General features: G+C 34.5%; 4 protein-coding genes and 1 pseudogene across 6 annotated transcripts; 4 read left to right on the plus strand and 1 right to left on the minus strand.

The window, feature by feature from the left end:
- Positions 1 to 574: 574 nt before the first annotated feature.
- Positions 575 to 6904, plus strand: LOC112736275 (kinesin-like protein KIN-12A). Its single transcript, XM_025785655.3, has 16 exons — positions 575 to 1092; positions 1214 to 1354; positions 1456 to 1539; positions 1641 to 1766; positions 1853 to 1912; positions 2005 to 2058; positions 2144 to 2236; positions 2602 to 2697; positions 2914 to 3059; positions 3717 to 3866; positions 3953 to 4082; positions 4174 to 5016; positions 5101 to 5199; positions 5284 to 5436; positions 5527 to 6366; positions 6499 to 6904. Exons 1-16 carry the CDS (start codon positions 799 to 801, stop codon positions 6754 to 6756), a joined length of 3567 nt encoding a protein of 1188 aa, XP_025641440.1. The 5' UTR covers positions 575 to 798; the 3' UTR covers positions 6757 to 6904.
- LOC112736278 (probable amidase At4g34880) lies at positions 6870 to 9300 on the plus strand. Its single transcript, XM_025785660.3, has 5 exons — positions 6870 to 7571; positions 7779 to 7990; positions 8285 to 8521; positions 8600 to 8792; positions 8873 to 9300. Exons 1-5 carry the CDS (start codon positions 7095 to 7097, stop codon positions 9224 to 9226), a joined length of 1473 nt encoding a protein of 490 aa, XP_025641445.1. The 5' UTR covers positions 6870 to 7094; the 3' UTR covers positions 9227 to 9300.
- Positions 9301 to 10768: 1468 nt separating this feature from the next.
- LOC112736277 (probable amidase At4g34880) lies at positions 10769 to 13048 on the plus strand. The gene is made up of 5 exons (XM_025785659.3): positions 10769 to 11478; positions 11723 to 11934; positions 12013 to 12249; positions 12333 to 12525; positions 12618 to 13048. Exons 1-5 carry the CDS (start codon positions 10924 to 10926, stop codon positions 12981 to 12983), a joined length of 1563 nt encoding a protein of 520 aa, XP_025641444.1. The 5' UTR covers positions 10769 to 10923; the 3' UTR covers positions 12984 to 13048.
- A 1115-nt stretch (positions 13049 to 14163) lies between these two features.
- Positions 14164 to 16143, plus strand: LOC112736128 (short-chain dehydrogenase TIC 32 B, chloroplastic-like; annotated as a pseudogene).
- Positions 16144 to 16478: 335 nt separating this feature from the next.
- LOC112736276 (cell division cycle protein 48 homolog) lies at positions 16479 to 21302 on the minus strand. 3 transcript variants are annotated; one of them, XM_025785656.3, is made up of 9 exons: positions 21124 to 21268; positions 20770 to 20806; positions 20458 to 20686; positions 19522 to 20288; positions 19127 to 19348; positions 18767 to 18838; positions 18371 to 18652; positions 17654 to 18010; positions 16479 to 17234 (listed from the first exon to the last, which is right to left on the minus strand). In XM_025785656.3, exons 1-9 carry the CDS (start codon positions 21153 to 21155, stop codon positions 16929 to 16931), a joined length of 2304 nt encoding a protein of 767 aa, XP_025641441.1. In that variant the 5' UTR covers positions 21156 to 21268; the 3' UTR covers positions 16479 to 16928. The 3 variants fall into 3 exon arrangements, with proteins under 3 accessions (XP_025641441.1, XP_072069108.1, XP_025641443.1); XM_072213007.1 differs by lacking the exon at positions 20770 to 20806 and having other exon boundaries at positions 21124 to 21275; XM_025785658.3 differs by lacking the exons at positions 20458 to 20686; positions 20770 to 20806 and having other exon boundaries at positions 21124 to 21302.
- Positions 21303 to 22632: the final 1330 nt, after the last annotated feature.

Raw genomic sequence — 22632 nt, forward strand, 5'->3', positions numbered from 1 at the left:
TAATAATTAAAAAATAAATAAATATATATTTTTGGTATTGTATTTACTTGTTTGTATGTTTTAGTTAGTAATTATTATTCATATATTGTATTATTTTATTTTTGCTATTTAGAGAGAGTTTGATTAAAAATATTTTAGGAATAAATAAGTTTAAAAGTATGAAAGAAATATTTTTATCGAATTCTTTTACATAGAAATATGATTAAAAAGAGAAGGTTTAATTATGCGGATATATCCGATATCCGATCCGATCCGCAAATGTGCGGATCGGATCGGATCGGATCCGGCACTAAAAAGTGCGGATATCATATTCGATCCGATCCGATGGAAATTGTGCGGATCGGATCGAATTTTTGGCCATATCCGATCCAATCCGATCCGCGGACACCCCTAGCGTTACACTAATAATGAATTACCGATAGATAAATCTAAAATTATCCAAAAATAAAAAGGTTGAGGATTCAAGTCTCCCTTTTTTTAGACAAAAATCGCTTTATCCTTCGTAAAAATGGACAAGTATCGGGTTGGGTTACTCATATATTAATTTTCTTTATTGATATATGGCTATTTCATTAACTAAAAAATCTTTCTTCTTTAGCCTCTCTCTCTCTCTCGTCAATCGTCACGCAATTCACACGTGCCAGCCAACATTCAAATCCCAACGGCTAGTTGCGTTCGTCTCGGTCTCCCTCTCTTTCCTTTCTTTCTCTGTTGTCTTCTTACCCCAATCTAATCCAAACCCTAACCCTATACTCTCTCTCTCTACTTTCTCTCTCTAGAATCCATTACAGTGCAGCGATGAAGCACTTCATGCTGCCAAGAAATGCAATCTTGCGGGAGACACACACTCCTACTCCCGCAGAGTTCCCTTCTCCTTCACCTTCACCTTCCTCAACCGCCAAAAAACCCAGGCCATCTCGCAGGAACAGATCCACCAAGGAGAATGATCCTCCTCCCGAACACCACAATGCCCGATTCAAAAGCCTCTTGCCTCCGAGGCCTCCCTCTTCAAACCCTCTCAAGCGCAAGCTCGCCCTTGATGTCCCTCTTACTGACAACTCAGTCCCCGCCAATTTCGATTCTGGGGTCAAGGTATCACGTTTTCTCTCTCAAACGACATTGAATAGAAAGTAGGGGGGCTGAAGTGTTGCTGGAGAAATGAAGATCTTCTTTTTTTTTTTTTTTAATTTACTTCCTATTTTTCGTTTTGTAGGTGGTTGTGAGGATGAGACCTCTGCGCCACGACAAGGAGGAAGTGGATTCTTCTGCGGTTAAGAAGATTTCCAATGATTCATTGTTCATCAACGGTCAGAATTTCACATTTGATTCTGTTGCTGACACTAACGCTACTCAGGTATGACCTTCCATTTATAGAATTGAACTAATGATATGTGTGTTTAGTCATCACAAGTTATCCTCAGCTGTTTAATTCCAATTTATCATTTCATTTTCCAGCTAGACATTTTTGAGCTTGTCGGGGCGCCTCTTGTGGAGAATTGCTTGGCAGGATTCAATAGTTCTGTATTCGCATATGGGCAGGTTCATTTCCATTCTCCCAATAACATTTTTCTTTTCCCCTTATGTTGTAAATTGTTATTATTATCATTACTAGTGATTAAGTTAATTTCATGTGTTTTTAGACGGGAAGTGGAAAGACGTATACAATCTGGGGACCTCCCAATTCTTTGTCAGAAGACAATATAACAAATGATCAGAGAGGCCTTACGCCACGTGTATTTGAGAGACTTTTTGCCCGCATAGACAAAGTGAGCTTTAAGTTTTGCTTGCTATTAAGAATCCTGTGTTGAATGTATGACTCTGTCTGATGTTTGTTGTTGTGTTTCCTTCACAGGAGCAAACTAAGCATTCTGACCAGCAACTCAAGTATCAGTGCCGCTGTTCTTTTATTGAGGTAGAATTGGATGACTGGATATTATTTTTTCTATCTTCCTTCCTGCTAAACCTTGTGATGTAGTCAATTTGACACACAAATTTGCTTTGCAGATATACAATGAACAAATAACAGATCTATTAGATCCAAATCAAAGAAACCTACAGGTAAAGTTTATATCTTATATTTCTAGTTCCACTACTTCATGTTAGAATTGTTTATACTAGAATGGGTCATGTCTTTTTTGTCCAGATCAGAGAAGATGTCAAATCTGGCGTCTATGTTGAAAATCTTACAGAAGAGCCTGCCTGTTCTATGAAGGATGTGACTCAGCTTTTAATTAAGGTGCACTTTGCCATACTTCTTGGATTCATAGGAAATGAAGATAAATCTTTTTACCTTGTGTTACCTCATTTTGAGTATCATAATGTTTGATTTTAAAACTAAAATTCTTCATGAGGTTAACTTTTGACGCTCTGAAGCATGAATAACTGAATGGAAAACAACATTCATTTATTCCATAATTCATGGAAAATTAAATTATTTTCTTCAGTGCCTTTATAAAAAAAAAACTCTATTTAATAAACTCTACTCAGAAGTTTCAACCAGCTATATATATTTTGTAGTTTTCAGAGTCTTTATCCTTGCTTCCTTTCTTTACCTCCCTATCTAAAGCCCATAACCTCGAGAATTTGCATTTCATCATGCAGGGACTGTCAAACAGAAGAGTAGGTGCAACTAGTATAAATTCTGAGAGTTCTCGCTCTCACACTGTTTTTACTTGTGTTGTTGAGTCTCGATGTAAGGTGATGCTCTCTTTCCTCTATTTGTCCATAGCTACAAGATTCAGATTCTAAGATAGATTAGTTTTTCAAAGAAAAGATGTCACATATTAGAAACTTGGAATGAAATATAGTAATGTTGATTTTTTCTTTTTGTTGAAATATGGGAAGCTTTCCTCTTTTAGAAGAGAACCGTCGATAAATGAGCTATTAAAGTAAATTCATATTTGCACTTTGCAGAGCTCTGCAGATGGTATAAGCAGATTTAAAACAAGTAGAATCAACCTTGTTGATTTAGCTGGGTCTGAGCGACAAAAATTAACGGGTGCTGCCGGAGAGCGTTTGAAGGAAGCTGGCAATATTAATAGATCACTTTCACAGCTTGGGTATGGTTTAATAAGTATTTGTTTGACATAGACTTTATACAGGAATTGAAGCAGAATCACAAATGGTTTAATAAGTATTCATAGAAAATACCTCTTGCCATCACAACATTAAAGATTTTCATAGAAGGCAAAGTGAATTTAGCCATATCATATGCGTAGGCTTTTCCCCAATAGAGCCATTTAGAGTAAAATCTTCTATTCTACTTTTGCAATTGGACTTCCATTTGATTCCTTTTTCTCACAGGAGACTTTGTGCTCTTCTCCTCCCATAACAAGCCAAGTTGCACAATTCCTTTTGCTCACCTTCTCACAATCCGTGCTACCCTTTCTTCTTGATTTTTTCACTCATCTCAACATTTTGCATCACTGCTACTTGTTCTCTTTCACTTGTTCGCGTTTGCAATCTACCATTTACTACCTTAATGATTGCGGCTCATATAGTTGACATAATAGAATTTCCTTTCACTACCTTCAATGTTAGCATTGTTAGAGCAAAGATGTGGGAACCATTAGGAATCAAGGATTTCCTTGTATATACTAGAGTAGATTCTGCTGGAAATACATAGTATTCATCTTATTAGTACTTTCCTGACTACACAATTACAGTTTTTTTTTCTCAACATTCAAAATAGTTACTGATGTTAAGTTGTACTTCAGGAATTTGATAAACATTCTAGCTGAAGTTTCTCAGACAGGAAAGCAGCGACATATACCATATAGAGATTCCAAGTTGACATTTTTATTGCAGGATTCCCTTGGAGGAAATGCAAAATTAACAATGGTTTGTGCTATTTCCCCAGCACAAAGGTAGATGTAAACCACTGCTGATTTGAATTCTTTTTGTGTTTGATCTTTATGAAATCTTTATATCTTGACATGACTCAGGATTTCAGTTGTAGGAATGAAACTTTCAGTACTCTGAGATTTGCACAACGTGCCAAAGCTATCAAGAATAAAGCAGTTGTTAATGAAGTTATGCATGATGATGTGAACCACTTACGGAAAGTGATACGCCAACTCAGGGTATATATCTCTTCCACTGTACTCAATCATTTTGTTTTTCTCAGAACATGAAATTTTTTTGAACAATTTAATAAGTGTAAGAAATCAAAAGGATGAGCTGCATCAAATTAAAGCAAATGGTTACAGTCCAAGTGATGGAAGTAGAGGCCATTCAACAGCTTGGATCCAAAGAAGTTTGAATTTATTGCAGTCTAGCCTTAGCCGCCCACAATCACTACGTCATGTTGATGATGATGGTGATGAGGTGATGGAGATTGTTGAGCATGGAGTTGATGACCATTTGGTAACTCTCCACAATACTGATGGAGGTTCTGCTGCCCTGTCAGCCCCCAATGCATCTGTTGATTCTCCTAATCCTAGGGCTTCAATGAATTGTGAGTCCCTATCTAACCCTGGTGTAGCCCAATGCAATTCACCCCCTAACCTCAAATCCCCAACTCCCAGTGTTTCACCAACAATTACCAGTAGCAGGAAAAGTCTGAAGACTTCGTTAAGGCTGTCTCCTTCTAATAATATTCTTCAAGGTGAAAGTGAGTTAGACACACAAATTGTTGATCAGAAATTGTGTACGGGCTTTTCTGGCCAGGAAGCTCCAAATTTCCTTACTAAAAATGAAAATTTAGCTGCAAGCATTGGTCTTGATGTTATTGGTAGCCAGCATCATAGTTCAGCTTTGAGGCAGTCATCGTTGCAGCTCTCATTCAAACACAGGGGATCCAAGCTAATATGTCAAGCTAACAAAGTTGACGTGGGAGTGCAGACTTTTCTCGACAATAATGCTAGAGAAGAAGATTCTGTTGTGTTTGACTGCAATAACTGTAAAAGCATAGTGCAGCATGATGTCACTGAGATAGATGAAGGTTCAAACATGCAGCTGGTGCCTGTTGGTTGCCCTGAGTCAGCAGATAAGCCGAAGAAGAAGAAAATTCTAAAAGTGAGTATAAGAGCTGCAGCTTAATTTTGCCCAATTAGCTTGAATTCACTCTATTGATTATAATTTCTTACTGTGATGATACAGGCAATAGAGAAGGTTTTGGCTGGATCTATAAGGAGAGAAATGGCGCTGGAAGAGTTTTGTGCGAAGCAGACTTCTGAGATAATGCAGCTCAATCATTTAGTAGGTTACAGCTTGTTTATTAAGGACCATCTGTAGCCATTGTTTTGCCATCTTATTGTGAAATTTTTTCATTTATACTTGTAGTTGCAACAATACAAGCATGAGAGGGAATGCAACGCCATAATTGCACAGACAAAGGAAGAAAAGATTCTTCGCCTTGAGAGTCTTATTGATGGTGTTTTACCCGCTGAGGAGTTTTTGGATGAAGAGCTGATTTCCCTCAGGCATGAACACAAGGTAGAAATATGTTCTTTTACGGTTTCTGTTTTATGGTGGCACGTTTTGATGCTTATATTCAGGACTTACCCTACTTTAAACATTCGACAGCTTTTAAAGGAGAATTATGAACATCATCCAGAAGTTTTGGAGATGAAGATAGAATTAAAAAGAGTACAAGATGAGATAGAAGAGTACCAGAATTTCTACAAATTGGGGGAGAAGGAAGTGTTGATGGAGGAGATACAAAGTCTAAGAAACCAGCTTCAATTTTATGTAGACTCCTCAGCCACATCAGCAAGAAAGCAATATCTGCCATTGCAATTGACTCATTCATCTGAACCTAGTTTGGCAGCAAATCTCACTGCCATTCCAGATTCAACAGAGGGTGGTGACTGGGAAAGTGAAAATCCAGTATTTACTAAGGACAGTGCCAAAGAAAAACTTGAACATGAAAGAAGTCAATGGGCCGATGCCGAGAGAAAGTGGATTTCACTTACCAAAGAACTGAGTGCTGAGCTTGAAGCTAACAGGTCACTGGCTGTAAAGAGGAAGCAGGAACTAGATGCTGAGAGGAAGTGTGTTAGGGAACTGAATCAAGCAATGCAAACAGCTATAGAAGGCCATGCACGACTTCTAGAGCAATATGCAGATCTGGAAGAGCAACATGTAGAATTGCTTGAAAGGCATAGAAAGATCCAGGATGGAATAGACGATGTCAAGAAAGCAGCTTCCAGAGCAGGGGTAAGAGGTCCAGAGTCTAAGTTCATAAATGCCCTAGCTGCTGAAATTACAGCATTAAAAGCTGAAAAAGAAAAGGAAATGAAAATCTTAAGGGATGAAAATAGAGGCCTTCGAGCCCAATTGAAGGATACCAGTGAAGCAGTTCAAGCTGCAAGTGAAGTGCTTGTGCAGCTTAAAGAAGCAGAGGAAGGTGTCATTACTGCACAGGTGAGTAAAGAATCAAATATGTATGTATGTTTAATAACAAAATATGCATTGCATTGATGACGTTTAATATAGAACTTCAATATGAGTCACAATTTTTTTTGTTCTTTTGAACCAAACTCTGGTAATTTCCAGAAGCGGGCTATGGATGCTGAGCAGGAAGCTGCAAAGGCCTACAAACAAGTTGATAAATTGAAGAATAAACATGAGAAGGAGATAACCGCACTCCAAGAACTGCTTGCCGAAGCACGTTTGCCTAAGAAAGAAAGAGAACCAACTGGTAATCATGGTGTAATTCAACAATTTGAGCCATTCTGTAATGAAGAGGACAGCGACCTTGCAAAACTAGCAGAACAATCTTGGTTCTCTGGTTATGACAGATGTAACATATAGATTAATAAGTTTGCTTATAACTGTAATCTTTTACTAGGTTTGTATTTAATTGTTAATATGATTTTTACTCAGTACAAATGAGTGTAACTCCCTATGTCCCCCTACCTTGCACCAAAGCCTAATATACAATCTTAGTTATCCACCACAAGATATTTAGTTGTGAAACTCAATATGATATAAAAAATAGTGGATTATATATATATATACACACGTCAGATACTATAAAGACAATAAAACTAGAATGAGTCAAGAGAACAAACACTGGCTGTCAGAATCCTGTCGGGAGAGCGTTGACTTTTCTTTCGTGAAGGCTGCAATTGCAAATTCTCCGGGGGGAAATGCTACCAACTACCTCTACCGAGCAGGGCTTCTCAATTGAGGAGGCAACTGTGCGTGATCTCCAACTTGCTTTCCAAAGAAACCAGTTAAGTTCTAAGGAACTCGTGGAGTTCTACTTAGAGCGAATCCAAACACTTAACACAGACCTCAAAGCTGTGCTGGAGGTGAATCCCGATGCAGTAGCCCAGGCTAACATAGCTGACCAAGAGAGAAAGGATAAGCCACATGGGTCTTTCTCTGCTTTGCATGGAATACCCATTTTATTGAAGGATAACATTGCAACTAAGGATAAGTTGAACACCACCGCAGGGTCTTATGCATTGTTGGGGTCTGTGGTGCCTAGAGATGCTGGTGTAGTCACCAGGTTAAGGAAAGCTGGGGCTATCATATTAGGAAAAGCCACCCTTAGCGAGTGGTCAAATTTCAGGTCCAATAATGCACCCAGTGGTTGGTGTGCCAGAGGTGGACAAGGAAAGGTAATTTAAACTTATCATAATCTTGTATCATTTATTAATGTTCTTATTGTGTATCAAATGTTCTGGTGTCAGTAGGTTTTGTACAGTTTGTTTGTATTGGAGTGAACTTGATGCTGTAAGTGCTAATTTATGTGATTGCAAGTAGTTATCTAACTGAAATTAATGACTAGTGAGATTGGCTGAATGGCCATGTTCTGTATGTTGTAGAATCCATACAGCAAGGGTGATCCCTGTGGGTCTAGTAGCGGATCAGCAATATCAGTAGCGGCGAATATGGTGACAGTGTCCCTTGGCACTGAGACTAATGGCTCCATTTTATGCCCTTCAGGTTATAACTCAGTGGTGGGGATCAAGCCAACAGTTGGTCTCACTAGTAGAGCTGGGGTTATCCCAATCAGCCCCAGACAAGACACAGTTGGGTAAGTATATCACAGTCACAGTGCCTCCATTTCTCTTATATCAAAAGCCTGTTGCAGGTTCTCATTCCCTAGTTATAACTTTGTGTTTGGCAAGTGTTGTAGGATAGGAAAAGTAGAGGCTTTTCATCTTTGTTCATGTCCCTCTGACCCAAGTTTCTGGATGCAAATTGTTTCCAGCCTAATAGATTTTGTTTGTTTCTGTCTTTGTTGTCTTCTCCAAATAGGTTTGTATCTACCAGTATCCTTATATTTCTGTCTTGAGACATTACCCTAACATTGTGTTGGCTAGAGCAGACCAATTTGCAGGACTGTATCGGATGCTGCCTGTGTTCTTGAAACCGTTGTAGGCATTGACACTAACGATGAGGCAACAATTGAAGCATCAAAGTATGTCCCAGAAGGTGGCTATTCTCAATTTCTGAGGGAAGATGGACTAAGCGGGAAGAGACTAGGAGTAGTGAGATCATATTACAATTTTGGAAATGGTACTTTTATGCACAAAACTTTTCAGCTACACCTAGAAACCTTAAGGTATTGGAAACTATCATCTACTTCAAAGCCTTAGTTACTTGAACTGTAACAAGTCTCTTGTACTTGCATAAAACTCAGGCAAAGAGGTGCCCTTTTGGTTGACAATTTGAAGATAGATAACATCGTCGAAATCAATATGGATCAAAGTGAAGATATTGCTCTGGAGATTGAATTCAAACTAGCCTTGAATGCATACCTCAATGACTTAGTTGCTTCCCCGGTGAGAAGCTTGGCCGATGTGATAGAATACAACAAGAATCACTCAGAACAGGTTAGCATTTTTGGAGGTCACCCTTTTTATTTTCTGTTTTTTGCCATCTTACCAACTTAACAATCTTGTGGAAATGGCAGGAGAATCTTGATGAGTATGATCAGGATCTCATGTTGGAATCTGAGAAGACAAATGGCTTTGGAGAAACACTCAATCAAGCATTACTGAATCTAAAAAAATTATCCCAAGATGGATTTGAGAAATTAATGATAGCAAATAAACTTGATGCTGTGGTGATACCTTTTTCAAGATTTAGCAAAATACTTGCTATTGGAGGTTACCCAGGAATAATTGTTCCAGCAGGATATGAAGAGGGTGTGCCATTTGGAATATGCTTTGGAGGGCTGAAAGGATCAGAGCCAAAGCTTATTGAAATTGCTTATTCCTTTGAGCAATCAACTAAGATTAGGAAGCCTCCTCCAATTCATAAGTAAAAGGTTTAACATTAAACAATGATCTGTATTGTGTGACCATTAATAAAATCAATACAATGATATGGTTTGTGACATGTAACATAATCCAATAACTGAAAAGATAATCAGGGGTTTACTTCAACTACATTTAGACCCAAACAAAGCACTTCGAAAGTAATTAAAGAATTAAAGGCTGAAAGCTGAATGGATGATGATCATATATATAGTGAAACATAATTGCAAATCACTTGAATAATTGAATTGGATCACAAAATTACATGGATCCCCTAAAGTGAATAACGTTACGTGCATATCCTGAGATACATTTTTATGTAATCGAATTAAGCTAGGTCGATTTAGACATTTTAGTAGTAAATCGAATTAATCAAATTCAAACTACTATGAATTGATATAAATCGAATGGAATGGGTTCAATTTACTACTATTTTGGCTCTATCTATTGTAAATCGAAACCAATAATTTCGAATTGTAGCCATGATTTTCACTTTTAGTAATTCGAATTCATCAACCAAGCTTATAGAAGGTCTGATAAAGACGTTCAACGGATCTTTATCAGTAAACTTAATTTTTGATTGTATTTTTTTTAATTGTGCCTTTGTAGTGCACAAAAACTAGAAAGTTATCTCCTGTAGCCATTTTGAGTGTCACTCTTATGTGGATTCAACATCTTATTTGTATACAGAGGTCAGAGGTAATTCGATTTAATAATGTTGTTGGTTAAGGGTAAATCAAATTAAGTGGAGTTAATTTACCCTATAATATTTCCATGCTTAAATTGAAGTCATTCCATTTGATTTACTTTAGTGCATTCTCATACCTAGTAAATCGATTCTAGTAAGGTTGAATTACTAGCATCATCACTAAATAGAGTTTTTTTAATTCGATTTACTATCAAATCCCTAAATCAAATGTATTAAATTCGATTTACATATACATGGCTAAATTGACGTAAGTGAATTCAATTTACATTAAAATAGGCTAAGTATGTAACTCTTCTCATTTCAGAAGATTCATGTAAATTTGATTTCAATTCAATTATTTAAGTGATTTATCCGAAACATAAGGATTTGTTTGGGCGCCATTCTCGAAAAAAAAATTTTAATGATATTTTTTGAAAAGATCTTTTGTAAAATTAAAAGTAATTTTATATTTGGATATTTCATGTAAAAAAATTTTTTCATCTATCAATTATATTTGAATAAAATAAGATAAAAGTATTTTTTTTGTTTATTTATTATTTAAAAATATTTTTAAAAAAAAGATGTATATGATAGTTTTTTTTTAAAAAATAGTATTTTTATTTTTATTATTAAAAATTTGTTAAATATATTATAAAAAAAATCTTTTTTAATGACACTGAAAACAAGTACTAAGTTCATTAAAATAATAAGGTTTATGTGGACTGAGTCTTTCTAGTTTCTAGTACCGGTGTTAGCACAGAATGTTAATAGCGACTTTATATATAATATCCACTTCATATGTGGGACCAACACATGTTGCACATACTGTCGGCAAAAGAATGTATGCGATGAAAGTGTAGATGATCTGGAAGACTATTAGTTTTTGGATTCAACATCGCAGCCTGTGACCCACCTTTTAATTGCTCTTTGTCCTCCACTCTTCCACAGTTATAATGCAACTCATCCCAAGCATACTGATACAATAGTGCAGTCACCTGAAGATATTTTCTTGTCTTAATGGCTTCCACATCAGTGTATGCATCCTCTTTCTTGCAATTCATTTTTCTTATCCTTTTGGTAACACTGTCTTCTGTGCTACCAGTAGCTACCTTTAGCAAGGAGCAGTTCTCAATTGAGGAAGCAACCGTGCATGATCTCCAACTTGCTTTCCAAAGAAACCAGTTAAGCTCTAGGAAACTGGTTGAGTTCTACCTCAAACGAATCCAAAGCCTGAATCCGGTTCTCAGAGGGGTATTGGAGGTGAATCCAGATGCACTAACCCAAGCTGACAATGCTGACCAAGAGAGAAAGACTAAGCCACAAGGCCCTTTTTCTGCTTTGCATGGAATACCCATTTTGGTTAAGGATAACATTGCAACTAAGGATAAACTGAACACTACTGCAGGGTCTTATGCACTTCTGGGGTCTGTGGTGCCTAGAGATGCTGGTGTAGTTACTAGGTTAAGGAAAGCCGGGGCTGTCATATTAGGAAAAGCCAGTCTCAGTGAGTGGTCACATTACAGGTCAAGTAATGCACCTAGTGGTTGGAGTGCAAGAGGTGGGCAAGGAAAGGTGATTTATGTTACATTTTTCTGCATCATAATATGCTAGTGACTTAATTTTCATGTACATGTAGCCCCAAACTATGTAGTATAAACATGGGAATGCATAGACCAAAGATTGATTGCTTATTATTTTGGTGTATTATGAAAACATAAGAATATGCTATTTTCTGTGATTGCAAGTTATCATCCAACTGAAAGGCTAGTGAACTTAGCTTAGTGAGTATATTTTTAATGGCATTTGTGAATTGCAGAATCCATACACAGGGGATGATCCCTGTGGATCAAGTAGCGGATCAGCAATATCGGTGGCAACAAATATGGTGACAGTGTCCATTGGTACTGAGACTGATGGCTCCATTTTATGCCCTTCAAGTTATAACTCAGTGGTGGGGATCAAGCCAACAGTTGGTCTCACTAGTAGAGCTGGAGTTGTCCCAATTAGCCCAAGACAAGACACAGTTGGGTAAGTACATCACAGTGCTCCTCTCCATTTTCTCTTGGATAAAAGAATTAATGTGCAAAATTTTGTGGGCTGGTGCAGGCCAATTTGTAGGACTGTATCAGATGCTGCCTATGTTCTTGAAACCATTGCAGGCATCGATATTAATGATAAGGCAACAATTGAAGCATCAAAATTTGTCCCCAAAGGTGGTTATGCTCAATTTCTAAGGAAAGATGGACTAAGAGGAAAGAGACTAGGAGTGGTGAGAGTATTCTTTAATTCTGGGGATGATGCTTTTCTGCAAGAAACTTTTCAGCTTCACATGAGCACCTTAAGGTAATCAAATTGCTATTTATATTTGTCCCAACTATTGCTTCTAATGAATGTTAGTATTTCTAATATAATTCATTGAAACTCAGGCAAAGAGGTGCAGTTTTAGTTGATAATTTGAATATGGATAACATAAATGAACTCAGTTACGACCAAAGTGAATCCATTGCACTGGATATTGAATTCAAACTAGCCTTGAATGCATACCTCAAAGACTTGGTTGCTTCACCGGTAAGAAGCTTGGCCAATGTGATAGCTTTCAACAAGAAACACTCAAAACTGGTGAGTAATTTGAGAAGTCCTTTTTTCCTTTGTATTTTGCACAGTGGGAACAATGAATACCAACTTAACAAACAATGGTATGGAAATGGCAGGAGAAGATTGATGAGTATGGCCAAGATCTCATGCTGGAAGCTCAGAAGACAAGTGGAATTGGGAAACAACTAAATGGAGCATTATTAAATATGACAAGATTATCCAAGAATGGGTTTGAGAAACTAATGAAAAGAAATAAACTAGATGCCGTGGTGGCACCATTTTCAAGCTTTAGTAGCATACTTGCTATTGGAGGTTACCCAGGAGTAATGGTTCCAGCAGGATATGAAAAGGGTGCACCATTTGGAATATGTTTTGGAGGGTTGAAAGGATCAGAGCCTAAGCTCATTGAAATTGCTTATTCCTTTGAACAAGCAACCAAGCTTAGGAAGCCTCCTCCTCCAATTCACAAATTAAAATTTTAATGTCTTGTTTGACTCTATGACTTGTTAAATATTTAGATTCTCAATGTATAGTAATGATTTGCATATGCCTAACCCAAAATAAGTAGAGTAGCATAAATAAAAGAAGAAAAGGTTATCATAAAAGAAGAAAAAAATTAAATTAGTCCTTAGAAGATTACTTGTTCTTTAAATTAGTTTTCGAAAATTTTTTTTAATCAAATTCATCTTTTAAAGATTTTAAATTAGTCATGTTAGTTTTTTTGTCATTTTTTTTTTATTGATAGGTGTCAAAATTTACTAATGTGGCATGTTAAGTGACATCATAACACTCTCTTATGAGTTTTAATTGACTATTAACATAATAAATTTATGAAATTAGATTAAATCAAAATCTAATTGAAGCAAGAACTTAGAGATTCCAAATGCTAAGGTTGTGATTTTGGAAATTAATCTTAGCTCCTTTGCTTCTATACACTCATTTTGCTCCCACTTTATAGCTTTGGACCTTCCCCTTAATATTCTCATGTAAGTCTTTAATTTAATTTAGAGTAAAATGACAAATAAATCTCTGAGAATTTATTATTCCGACAGATTAATTTTTTTTTAAAAATACCAATAAAATCCTTTATAATAATAGATATGGACATATTATCTTAAAATTAGCCTCTATAATTAGGATAAAAACTTTTAATTTAAACTAATTTATATAGATTTGTTATTTTGAAGAACTTTTTTGATTATTTTTTTCTTTAGTAACTAATCTGTTCGAAATATAAATTATTAAAAATTTATTTGTTATTTTATTTTTTAATTTAATATATATATATATATTCACTTTGAAAGAAAATGGAAATGAAACAATCATTGTTATAATGAATTAATTTAGCAGAAATAATGCTGGAGTATTCTCTCAAAATCTTGAATTCTCTCAAGAGAAGATTGAAATGACATTTGCCACAAATTACATAGGCACCTTTATTTATTTATTTAGTTAACCCGTTCCCTTTTTCAAAAATCACTCTTAAATCTATGTAAACATTTGTCTGGTAATATTTTTCATCATATGTAGCTTTAATTTAATAGTTCTGAATTGGCTTTAATAATGTATTAAATAATAAATATAGGTATTTTTCATATTTTTAATAGTAATTAATTATATTTAATTATGTTACTAAAATTGAAGATCTATTTTGTTTAATTTTCAGGACATTTTTTGTTGACCGAAATTCTATTAGAGAAAATGATAGAAACAGCAGAGAAGAGTGGCATTGAAGGAAGAATCATAAACGTTTCTTCTGTGATCCATAGCTGGGTGAAGAATAGAGATGCCTTTCATTTCAATGACATAATCAAAGGAACAAAGTACATACAGAAACCACTTACTTAATTATTAATTAAATTAATTCTCTCCAAAAACTATAATAAAATAAAAATTTAATTAAGTTTAATTTTTATACTTATCATTTTTTTTTTAATTTTTTTTGGTTATACAATTGCAGCTATAATGGCACAAGGGCATATGCTCGGTCAAAATTGGCCAATATTCTACATGCAAAGGAAATAGCTAGGCAACTCAAGGTTAATTATTTAGATAGCCCAAAACTTTATTATATAAAATAATGCTCTAATCTTATATATGTATATAATATAATTATTACGTTGGTTACTATAATTAGACTAAATTTTTAATTAGGTCTTTATATTTTTTTTAATTAGGTTTTTATACTGTTTTTAATTTTGTAATTAAGTCATTTTTAGTATAAAAAATATTAGAATTAACTGAATATTTCTTCGTAAATTGAAAGTATCCACAATTAAGAATCTAACTAGATATTTAATCACATATTTCTTTAGAAAAAAATTCGGTTAATTTTAACGTTTTTTTGACATGAAAATGACCTAATTATAAAATTAAAAGTAATATAGGGACCTAATTGAAAAAAAAAGTATAATGATCTAATTAAAAATTTGATGAAATTATAGAAACCAATAGAGTAATTAAACCTATAATATAATAATTAACTATACTACGTATGTATCAAAAATCAACTATTAAATTAATCCGTCATATAAAATATATGTTAAAATATAAAATATAAATTTTTTATTTTTTACCAAAGATAGGAGACTCGAACCCGTAACCTCTTAATTCAGTATGGGGAGACTATGACATTTGAGCTATTACTCATTGGCTATAAAATACAAATTAAAAGTGTATAAAATAACATATATATTTATAGTTTTATACATAAAGAAATAATAACTAATTTAGTAGTTAATTTTTTATATATATCTACCTTTTTTAACGATAAAAATTTAACGGAAATTGTAATATACTTTCAGGCAAGGAATGCAAGAGTAACTATTAATGCAGTGCATCCAGGTTGTTAAGACAGGAATTATTAGAGGTCATCAAGGCTTATTAACGGGTGAATCCAAAGTCTCATTAGGTTAATAATTAATTAACTTTCTTTTATTAGTTAAAGGCTGAAATAATTACTAATTAAGAGTATGTTCAACTTTCATATGCAGATTCAATATTTTTCATTGCATCAAAGTTACTTAAATCGACATCACAGGTTTGTATTTGTAATAAGCAAAACATCTTGTTCTTAACAATTCTTATGTTTAAATAATAAACGTGATGTTTATTTTTTTATTTTCATCTTCCATGAAATAGCAAGCACAATAAACAATATAACTATTTTTGAGAAAATATTAAGTAAAAATATAAATGCATTCAATGTCATCATAAGAATATATAGAGCATTATTTCCTAATATAATTTTTTTATTTTATTTTAGGTGGAAACTCAGGTACAGTCGACTTCACGTGAAGTTGATAGCTGAGAGCCGTTAGATAATTTAACTGATTTGACTAAATTTTTATCTAACGGCTCTTAGCTATCAACTTCACGTGAAGTCGACTGCACCTGAGTTTTTACCTTTATTTTTACTTATTTTGAATGGTTTTATGGGCAGGGTGCATCAACTACTTGTTATGTTGCTCTGAGCCAAAAAAACAGAAGGTATAAGTGGAAAATACTTTGTAGATTGCAATGAGAGAAAGTGCTCAAGACTTGCAAATGATGAATTAGAAGCTCAAAAACTATGGAACCAAACCCATGCCTTGTTACATAATTATTTTTGAATTATTATTATTACACATTAATTAATTATTATTCCTGCACATAGTAATGTATTCCATGTATATTAGACTATTATTCACTTGTGTTAAATAAATAAAGAAGGTCCAAAAAAATTACCAGAAAGGGCTTTAATTTGATTAAGCCATTTTCCATGTAGCTCTACTTTAATTTATTGTATGTTATCAAATAAGAGAGAATATATAACCAATTTATGATGATTGAGTAATCAGGTCACGTAAATATCGATAATTCGATTTTTGCCCCGTATAAGATGAACCAACCTAATAGTTAATAACAAATCTTTAAATAGAGCTCAGATGTACAAAAAAAATAAAAATAATTCTTTTTTCTGTCGAATTAAGGGCATAGAAGAAAAAAAAAGAATATATACAAAGCTAGAATATCCAATTCTCCATTACATATAAAGTATATGAAACTGAATACTGCTTTGGACTCTACCGAACATGAACATGAACTTGATCTTCAATACACTGAACATCAATTTATCCTATGTGGGAGGAGAAATTATAGTAAATATAAAATCCCATTATATGCTTATGTCTCTATGATACTCATTCCCCATTCTCCATAAAAAATTCAATACTGAGGATCTATTCTTATTCTCTAATAATGTGATAAGATCATACAAGTCACCTATTTGTTCATGTATTCAAGATTATATATATACATACATACATAGATATATCATTTGGTATTTGACTATGTTATTAATCTTAGCTCTATCTCCTTCAACATTAAACAGAAAAGTTGGCCCTCTCAACAAAACCAAAAACTATATGAAATAGTATATATAGCATTTAACCATATAGATCATCATCTCCTTCAGCTGTAGCAGATGAGAAAGGGTCAGAGGCACCAGCAGCAGAAGTGGTATCAGTAGTCCGATCTGCGAACCGGAACTCCAATCCGAACCCGCGAGACTGTTGCAATGTCTGAGCAAACAGTTGGTATTTTCTGATGTCGGCGTCGCTGACACTCCTCCGAGCAAACTTCATGGACTCCTCAAAGTGTGATGGTTTTATCTCAGCCACTACATCAGTGTCTTCATTATCTTCTTCCATGGCTTCAGGGCTCTCTATTTTTCTTCTCTCCATCTCAATGTCCTATTGATTTCATCAACCATTCAAATAAATGATCAATCTTTGGAGCTTCTACCAAGGGCTAAAGAGTAATAAAGAAGAGATAACTGCCACTTTTTTTTTTCACCTGCAAAAGATCTCTTCGCTCGCAACATAGTACATCGCATATTCATAATTATTCCATAATATTTAAAAGGGTGGAAACTCATATACAGTTGTCCTCGTGTGAAACAGATCATTGAGAACAATTAGATGATAATTTAATCAAACAAGTCAAATCATCTAACGATTTTCAACTATCAACTTCACATAAAAGACGTCCCCATCATTTAAAAGATTTGTTTCACTAGATATATGACTTGGACTTCAGAAAACTTATTGACATATCTAAGATCAAGAGCTTAGAACTTAGTATTTAAAAAAAGCAGCTAAATTAGTCATACCTTCTCAATATCTTCTCTAATGGCATACTTGCAAGCTCTTTGACAAATCTCAGTAATGTCTGCACCACTAAATCCATGTGTATAACGAGCAAGAGCCGAAAGATCGACGTCCTTCGAGATTGGTGACTTCCTCAAGCACGCCTTGAAGATCTGGAGACGTGAACTCTCATCCGGTAAAGGAATGTATATCAATTGGTCAAGACGTCTTGGTCGAAGCAATGCAGGGTCTATAATGTCAGGTCTGTTTGTTGCTCCAATGATGAACACTGTTTTCTTAACAGACATTCCATCCATCTCTGTTAGTAGTTGGTTCAACACTCTATCAGCACCGCCGGAATCCCCTCTTGAACCTCCTCGCTGCAGATCCGAAATGTCAAAGCCTTAGAAAAATAATTAGTGGCAATTTGTGTTTAGTTTAAGAGTATATTCCCAATCTCGTTCCACCAAAACCGGTAATCCCTCAGTATTCGAAAGTAACCAATTCGTTCCTTTCCTTAGTAGACAAGTTTGTTCCTACCATTAAAAAACGACATATTAATCCTTGTCCATACATGTACTAGAGGACTCATACATCACAATCTTTTGAATGGAAAGGGACGAATTTGTCATTCTTGAATCACACGGGACAATGTAATCCTCTGGTGTTTTTGGTCAGGTGTGAGACTGTGGGTTTACCCTCAATTTGATTTATCAATTGATGTGTAGAATCTTTAGAACCTGGGTTGCAATAGAGTCGAGTTCATCAAAGAAAAGCACACATGGTGCAGACTGCCGGGCCTTGTCGAATATCTCGCGAACATTTGCCTCACTTTCACCAAACCACATAGTAAGCAACTCAGGTCCCTTGACACTTATGAAGTTAGCCTGGCATTCATTTGCAATAGCTTTTGCAAGCAGGGTTTTGCCGCAGCCCGGAGGGCCATAGAAAAGAACACCTTTGGAAGGCGACATGCCGAATTTCTCAAACTTCTCAGGATGTTCCACCGGGTATTGAACCGTCTACAAGCAGCAAAAGAAATCTCTTATATCAATAAATTGTTGAAAAAATACCTAATATACAACACATTTAAGATTTAGAATATGAATCAAGTTTCAACTTTCAAGTTTTTGCACCTCTTGAAGCTCCCTTTTAACATTCTCTAGACCTCCAATGTCATCCCAGGAAACATTTGGAACCTCCACAACCTACCACATAACAACAATTCATGTCATGGTTCATGTAAATAATTGCCACATTAAAGGTTAACATAATAATAACACAACATTTTCATTCAAATTTGCAACTGAAATAATCACAGAACTTCCTCAATACAAGGAATTGCAAGGAATAAAACCTTAATATGCTAAATGTATTGAAGTATATATTTGCAAGAGTAGTGTTCTTCCTTTTCCAAAGTTTATGCAACCAAGAAAGATAAATCATGCTTAGAAGTTAGAATCATTCCTGTTAAGAATTCAGCGGGGGGAACTCACTGTTTCACGCAACGCAGACGGGTTCGAAGAAGTCAAAGCAGTTTGGAAGTGCTCATTGGTAACAGCCATGGAATTCAGAATCTCAGCATCTATTGATTCATCTTCCAAGTCAATCACATCCATCTTCTCTCTTATACACTGCAGCGCAGCCTCTGTGCATAGAGCAGCAAGATCTGCTCCTACATAACCATGAGTGTCCCTTGCAACTCTTTCAAGATCAACCTGAAAAAACAAAATAATTTAGAATTGTGAAGCATAACATATACCAGAGAAATTCTTGCATGCTCTGGATCATATTTAATGCATGATCTAGAAATAAACACAACCACTAATTTTTAATTGTAATGTTTGAAAGTCATATGGGAAAATAAAGAATTATTGGTTGTGAATCTCACATTATCAGAAAGCTTCATGTTTTTAGTATGAATTCTAAGAACCTCCAACCTTCCAACTTCATCTGGTACACCGATATCAATTTCGCGATCAAACATTCCAAACCTTCTCAAAGCAGGATCAATACTGTTGGGCCTATTTGTTGCTCCGATCACGATAACATGCGAACGGGTCTTGAGGCCATCCATTAGAGTCAAAAGTTGCGATACTATACGCCTCTCTACCTCACCATGTGTCTTTTCTCTTTTTGGAGCAATTGAATCCAATTCATCAATAAAAATGATAGAAGGGGAATTCTTTTCGGCTTCTTCAAATGCCTTCCTCAGATTGCTTTCACTTTCACCAGCCAGCTTCGACATGATTTCCGGTCCATTGATCAAAAAGAAGAACGCACCTGTCTCATTAGCAACTGCTTTTGCAATCAGAGTCTTCCCGGAACCTGGCGGTCCATAAAGCAAGATTCCTTTCGGGGGCTTAACACCGATCGATTTGAAGAGTTGCGGATGCCTGAGTGGAAGTTCTACGAGCTCACGAATTTGAGCCATTTGCTTCCTAACACCCCCAACATCATCATAGCCAACTTCATTTAGTCTCTCTTCATCCTCGCGTTTAATCGGCTCTCCCTCGCAGAAGATTTCAGTATCCGGTGCCACGACACAATATTCACCAGGATCAGTTTCTATCACCTTGAATTCAACACTTCGCATTCCGCCTCTAACAAGAAACAAGTCCCCTTTCCTCACAGGTCGGTACGACTCCATAAAATATGCTACAGAGTACAGAAACACAATATAAGTCAATTCATTCGAAATTCATTATAAGTGAAAAAAGTTTTGCATCCACACAAATCTAACCTATCTTGTAGTACAAACCCTAAGACACATGTTTCTAAGTTCCCCCAATTTCATAAAATCGACGGTTTCAAGCATTGGACTTACGCTTGAGATATGCATCAAACAAGTTGCCAGTGACACCCTCGATAGTATCATCAATGGGAAGGATGTGAACTCGCTTCCCATACTTGACATCAGAACATTGATGAACAGAGACAACATCTCCAAGCCTAACCCTAAGATTAGACCTTACAACTTTGTTCATCCGAATTCTCGGCTCTTCGCACTGATCATCAGCAAGAACAATGCAAACAGTGTCCTTTCTCTTCTTCCCCTAAATATATTTCATCAAAACACATTCTTAGCGTCTAACTTCCTTCCATTACCATAACCTAAAAATGCTAGGTTCCTACGTACCTTAACCAGAACAGTATCCCCTCGGAAAAAAATTGAGCTTTTCCATGGTATCAGGATGCAAAGTAACAACAGAATTATCATCATTGATTGATTTACAAGTTCAAGTTCCTCACTTCAAATCATAACTTTAACATCTATATATTATGCATGTCAATTTTCCTCTTTATTATCTTAATTTCTAGTATCCTATTATCAACGCCATAATATTTCAGAGCTAGATCAAAGAATTATTGCTATCAGAAGTTCATTTTGCTATTCTATAAAATAAAGCTAGCAATAGAAACATAACTAAACCTGATTATCACATTGAATTAATAATAACAGTAGTATAGAAAGAGAGAGAGATAAACTCACTGATCAGAAGATGAGGATTGACCCTTAGCCATGAGGTTTATGAGAGATTATTCTTGGCATTTCAAAATCATACTCCAAGCTTACACTGTTTAGCAGCTTAGCTATATGCATATTTTTGTGCTGCGTGTTAATAGTTAATACATAATCTTCTTATCAGAGACTTTGATAAACAATTATTTAAGTAAAGTTGACAGAGGAATGTTATATTACCAGTAAATGGTCAAATTTCTTTCAAAAAAATCAATTCTCTTTGCTAATAAATTATAACTCAAATGGGATAACTTTTTTATATTTAAAATCGTAAATTTGAATTTCTTTATCTTCAACTAAAAAAAATCAATCGTTCTTCGATTAGTCTAATTACATTCATTTTTAAAAAATTTTAAATTAATTATATTATTTTTTATTATTTTTATTATTAATATCAAATTTTATTAATATGACATATTAGATAATACTATATTAATTAAGTTAGACTATAGTATATATGTAGTGATCTTAGTTAGTGAATAATATAATAAATTTATATAATTAAATTAATCTTAAATTAAAAAAAAATCTGAGATATTAAAATTTTTTAATTTAAAATTAATTTGATATAATTTCATTAATTTATCATATTAACAATTCATTAAAACGGTCAAGTGTTTGACGTCATGAGCAATAAAAATAATGAAATGATTAATATGATGAATTTAAAATCATTGAAAAATAAATTCGATTAAAAAAGTATTTCGAAAATCAATTTAAAAAATAAGTGATTATTCAAGAACGAATTTGTTGATATAAAATTTTAAATTTTTAAATTTTAATAATATAAAAATAAGATATTGATATAAAATATTAATTAATATTAATAAAAATACTAGTCACTTAATATTTTATTTTAGTTTTTTTTAATTATTTAATATAATACATGTTAATATTTTAATAATTATATTTATATAAAATATTTTATGTGAGTAGTCTTATTTTGTTAACTCAAATTTCATATAAGATAATATAAATTAAATTTAAGTAATTTTGCAAATAATATATAACAATTTTGTTGAGTGGCAAGTGTCCCATTAGAATAATTGAGAGCATGCACACGTAGAAGGAGAAGCTATATTAATATTCCTATTATTTATTTCTGCTTCGTGTAACACTTTGGTAGTGAACAGCTCACAACACATTCTAGTTTCTCTCAAAATGACACAAACTGTTAAATGCTATTTGCTTAATGTGGAAAATTTGTCGAGTAAATAGTCAAAATCGTCTCTGAAAGATACTCCGATCTTTATTTTGGTTTTCGAAAGATAAAGTTGTTGGAATAAATTAATTATATTAACCCAAATCATCCATATTGAATCATCAAAATATATATCATACTCGAATGCGGAAGCGTACCTGAATTTATAAACATGAATCATACGATCAGAAGAGTTTGGATCTTGTGATTCTTTTGATCTTCCTCAACCAAAGCCCCTTCTGTATTTCTAGGAGGCTGAACTGCAACTCTTTTGATGG

This window comes from Arachis hypogaea, chromosome 13 (genome assembly GCF_003086295.3).
Source record: "Arachis hypogaea cultivar Tifrunner chromosome 13, arahy.Tifrunner.gnm2.J5K5, whole genome shotgun sequence".
NCBI lineage: Eukaryota > Viridiplantae > Streptophyta > Magnoliopsida > Fabales > Fabaceae > Arachis > Arachis hypogaea.

Excerpts from the sequence above, each read along its gene's own strand:
- LOC112736277 (XM_025785659.3), top strand. The coding sequence starts at position 10,924 with ATGGCTTCCACATCAGTGTATGCATCCTCTTTCTTGCAATTCATTTTT. Across the intron at positions 11,935-12,012 it reads CCAAGACAAGACACAGTTGG|GCCAATTTGTAGGACTGTAT; the intron begins GTAAGTACATCA and ends GGGCTGGTGCAG. Across the intron at positions 12,250-12,332 it reads CTTCACATGAGCACCTTAAG|GCAAAGAGGTGCAGTTTTAG; the intron begins GTAATCAAATTG and ends ATTGAAACTCAG.
- LOC112736275 (XM_025785655.3), top strand. The coding sequence starts at position 799 with ATGAAGCACTTCATGCTGCCAAGAAATGCAATCTTGCGGGAGACACAC. Across the intron at positions 4,083-4,173 it reads AAGTGATACGCCAACTCAGG|GATGAGCTGCATCAAATTAA; the intron begins GTATATATCTCT and ends AGAAATCAAAAG. Across the intron at positions 5,017-5,100 it reads AGAAGAAGAAAATTCTAAAA|GCAATAGAGAAGGTTTTGGC; the intron begins GTGAGTATAAGA and ends GTGATGATACAG.
- LOC112736276 (XM_025785656.3), bottom strand. The coding sequence starts at position 21,155 with ATGGCTAAGGGTCAATCCTCATCTTCTGATCA. Across the intron at positions 20,289-20,457 it reads GTTTGATGCATATCTCAAGC|CATATTTTATGGAGTCGTAC; the intron begins GTAAGTCCAATG and ends TGTACTCTGTAG. Across the intron at positions 18,011-18,370 it reads TCGACTCTATTGCAACCCAG|CGAGGAGGTTCAAGAGGGGA; the intron begins GTTCTAAAGATT and ends TCGGATCTGCAG.
- LOC112736278 (XM_025785660.3), top strand. The coding sequence starts at position 7,095 with ATGCTACCAACTACCTCTACCGAGCAGGGCTTCTCAATTGAGGAGGCA. Across the intron at positions 7,991-8,284 it reads CCCAGACAAGACACAGTTGG|ACCAATTTGCAGGACTGTAT; the intron begins GTAAGTATATCA and ends TGGCTAGAGCAG. Across the intron at positions 8,793-8,872 it reads ACAAGAATCACTCAGAACAG|GAGAATCTTGATGAGTATGA; the intron begins GTTAGCATTTTT and ends TGGAAATGGCAG.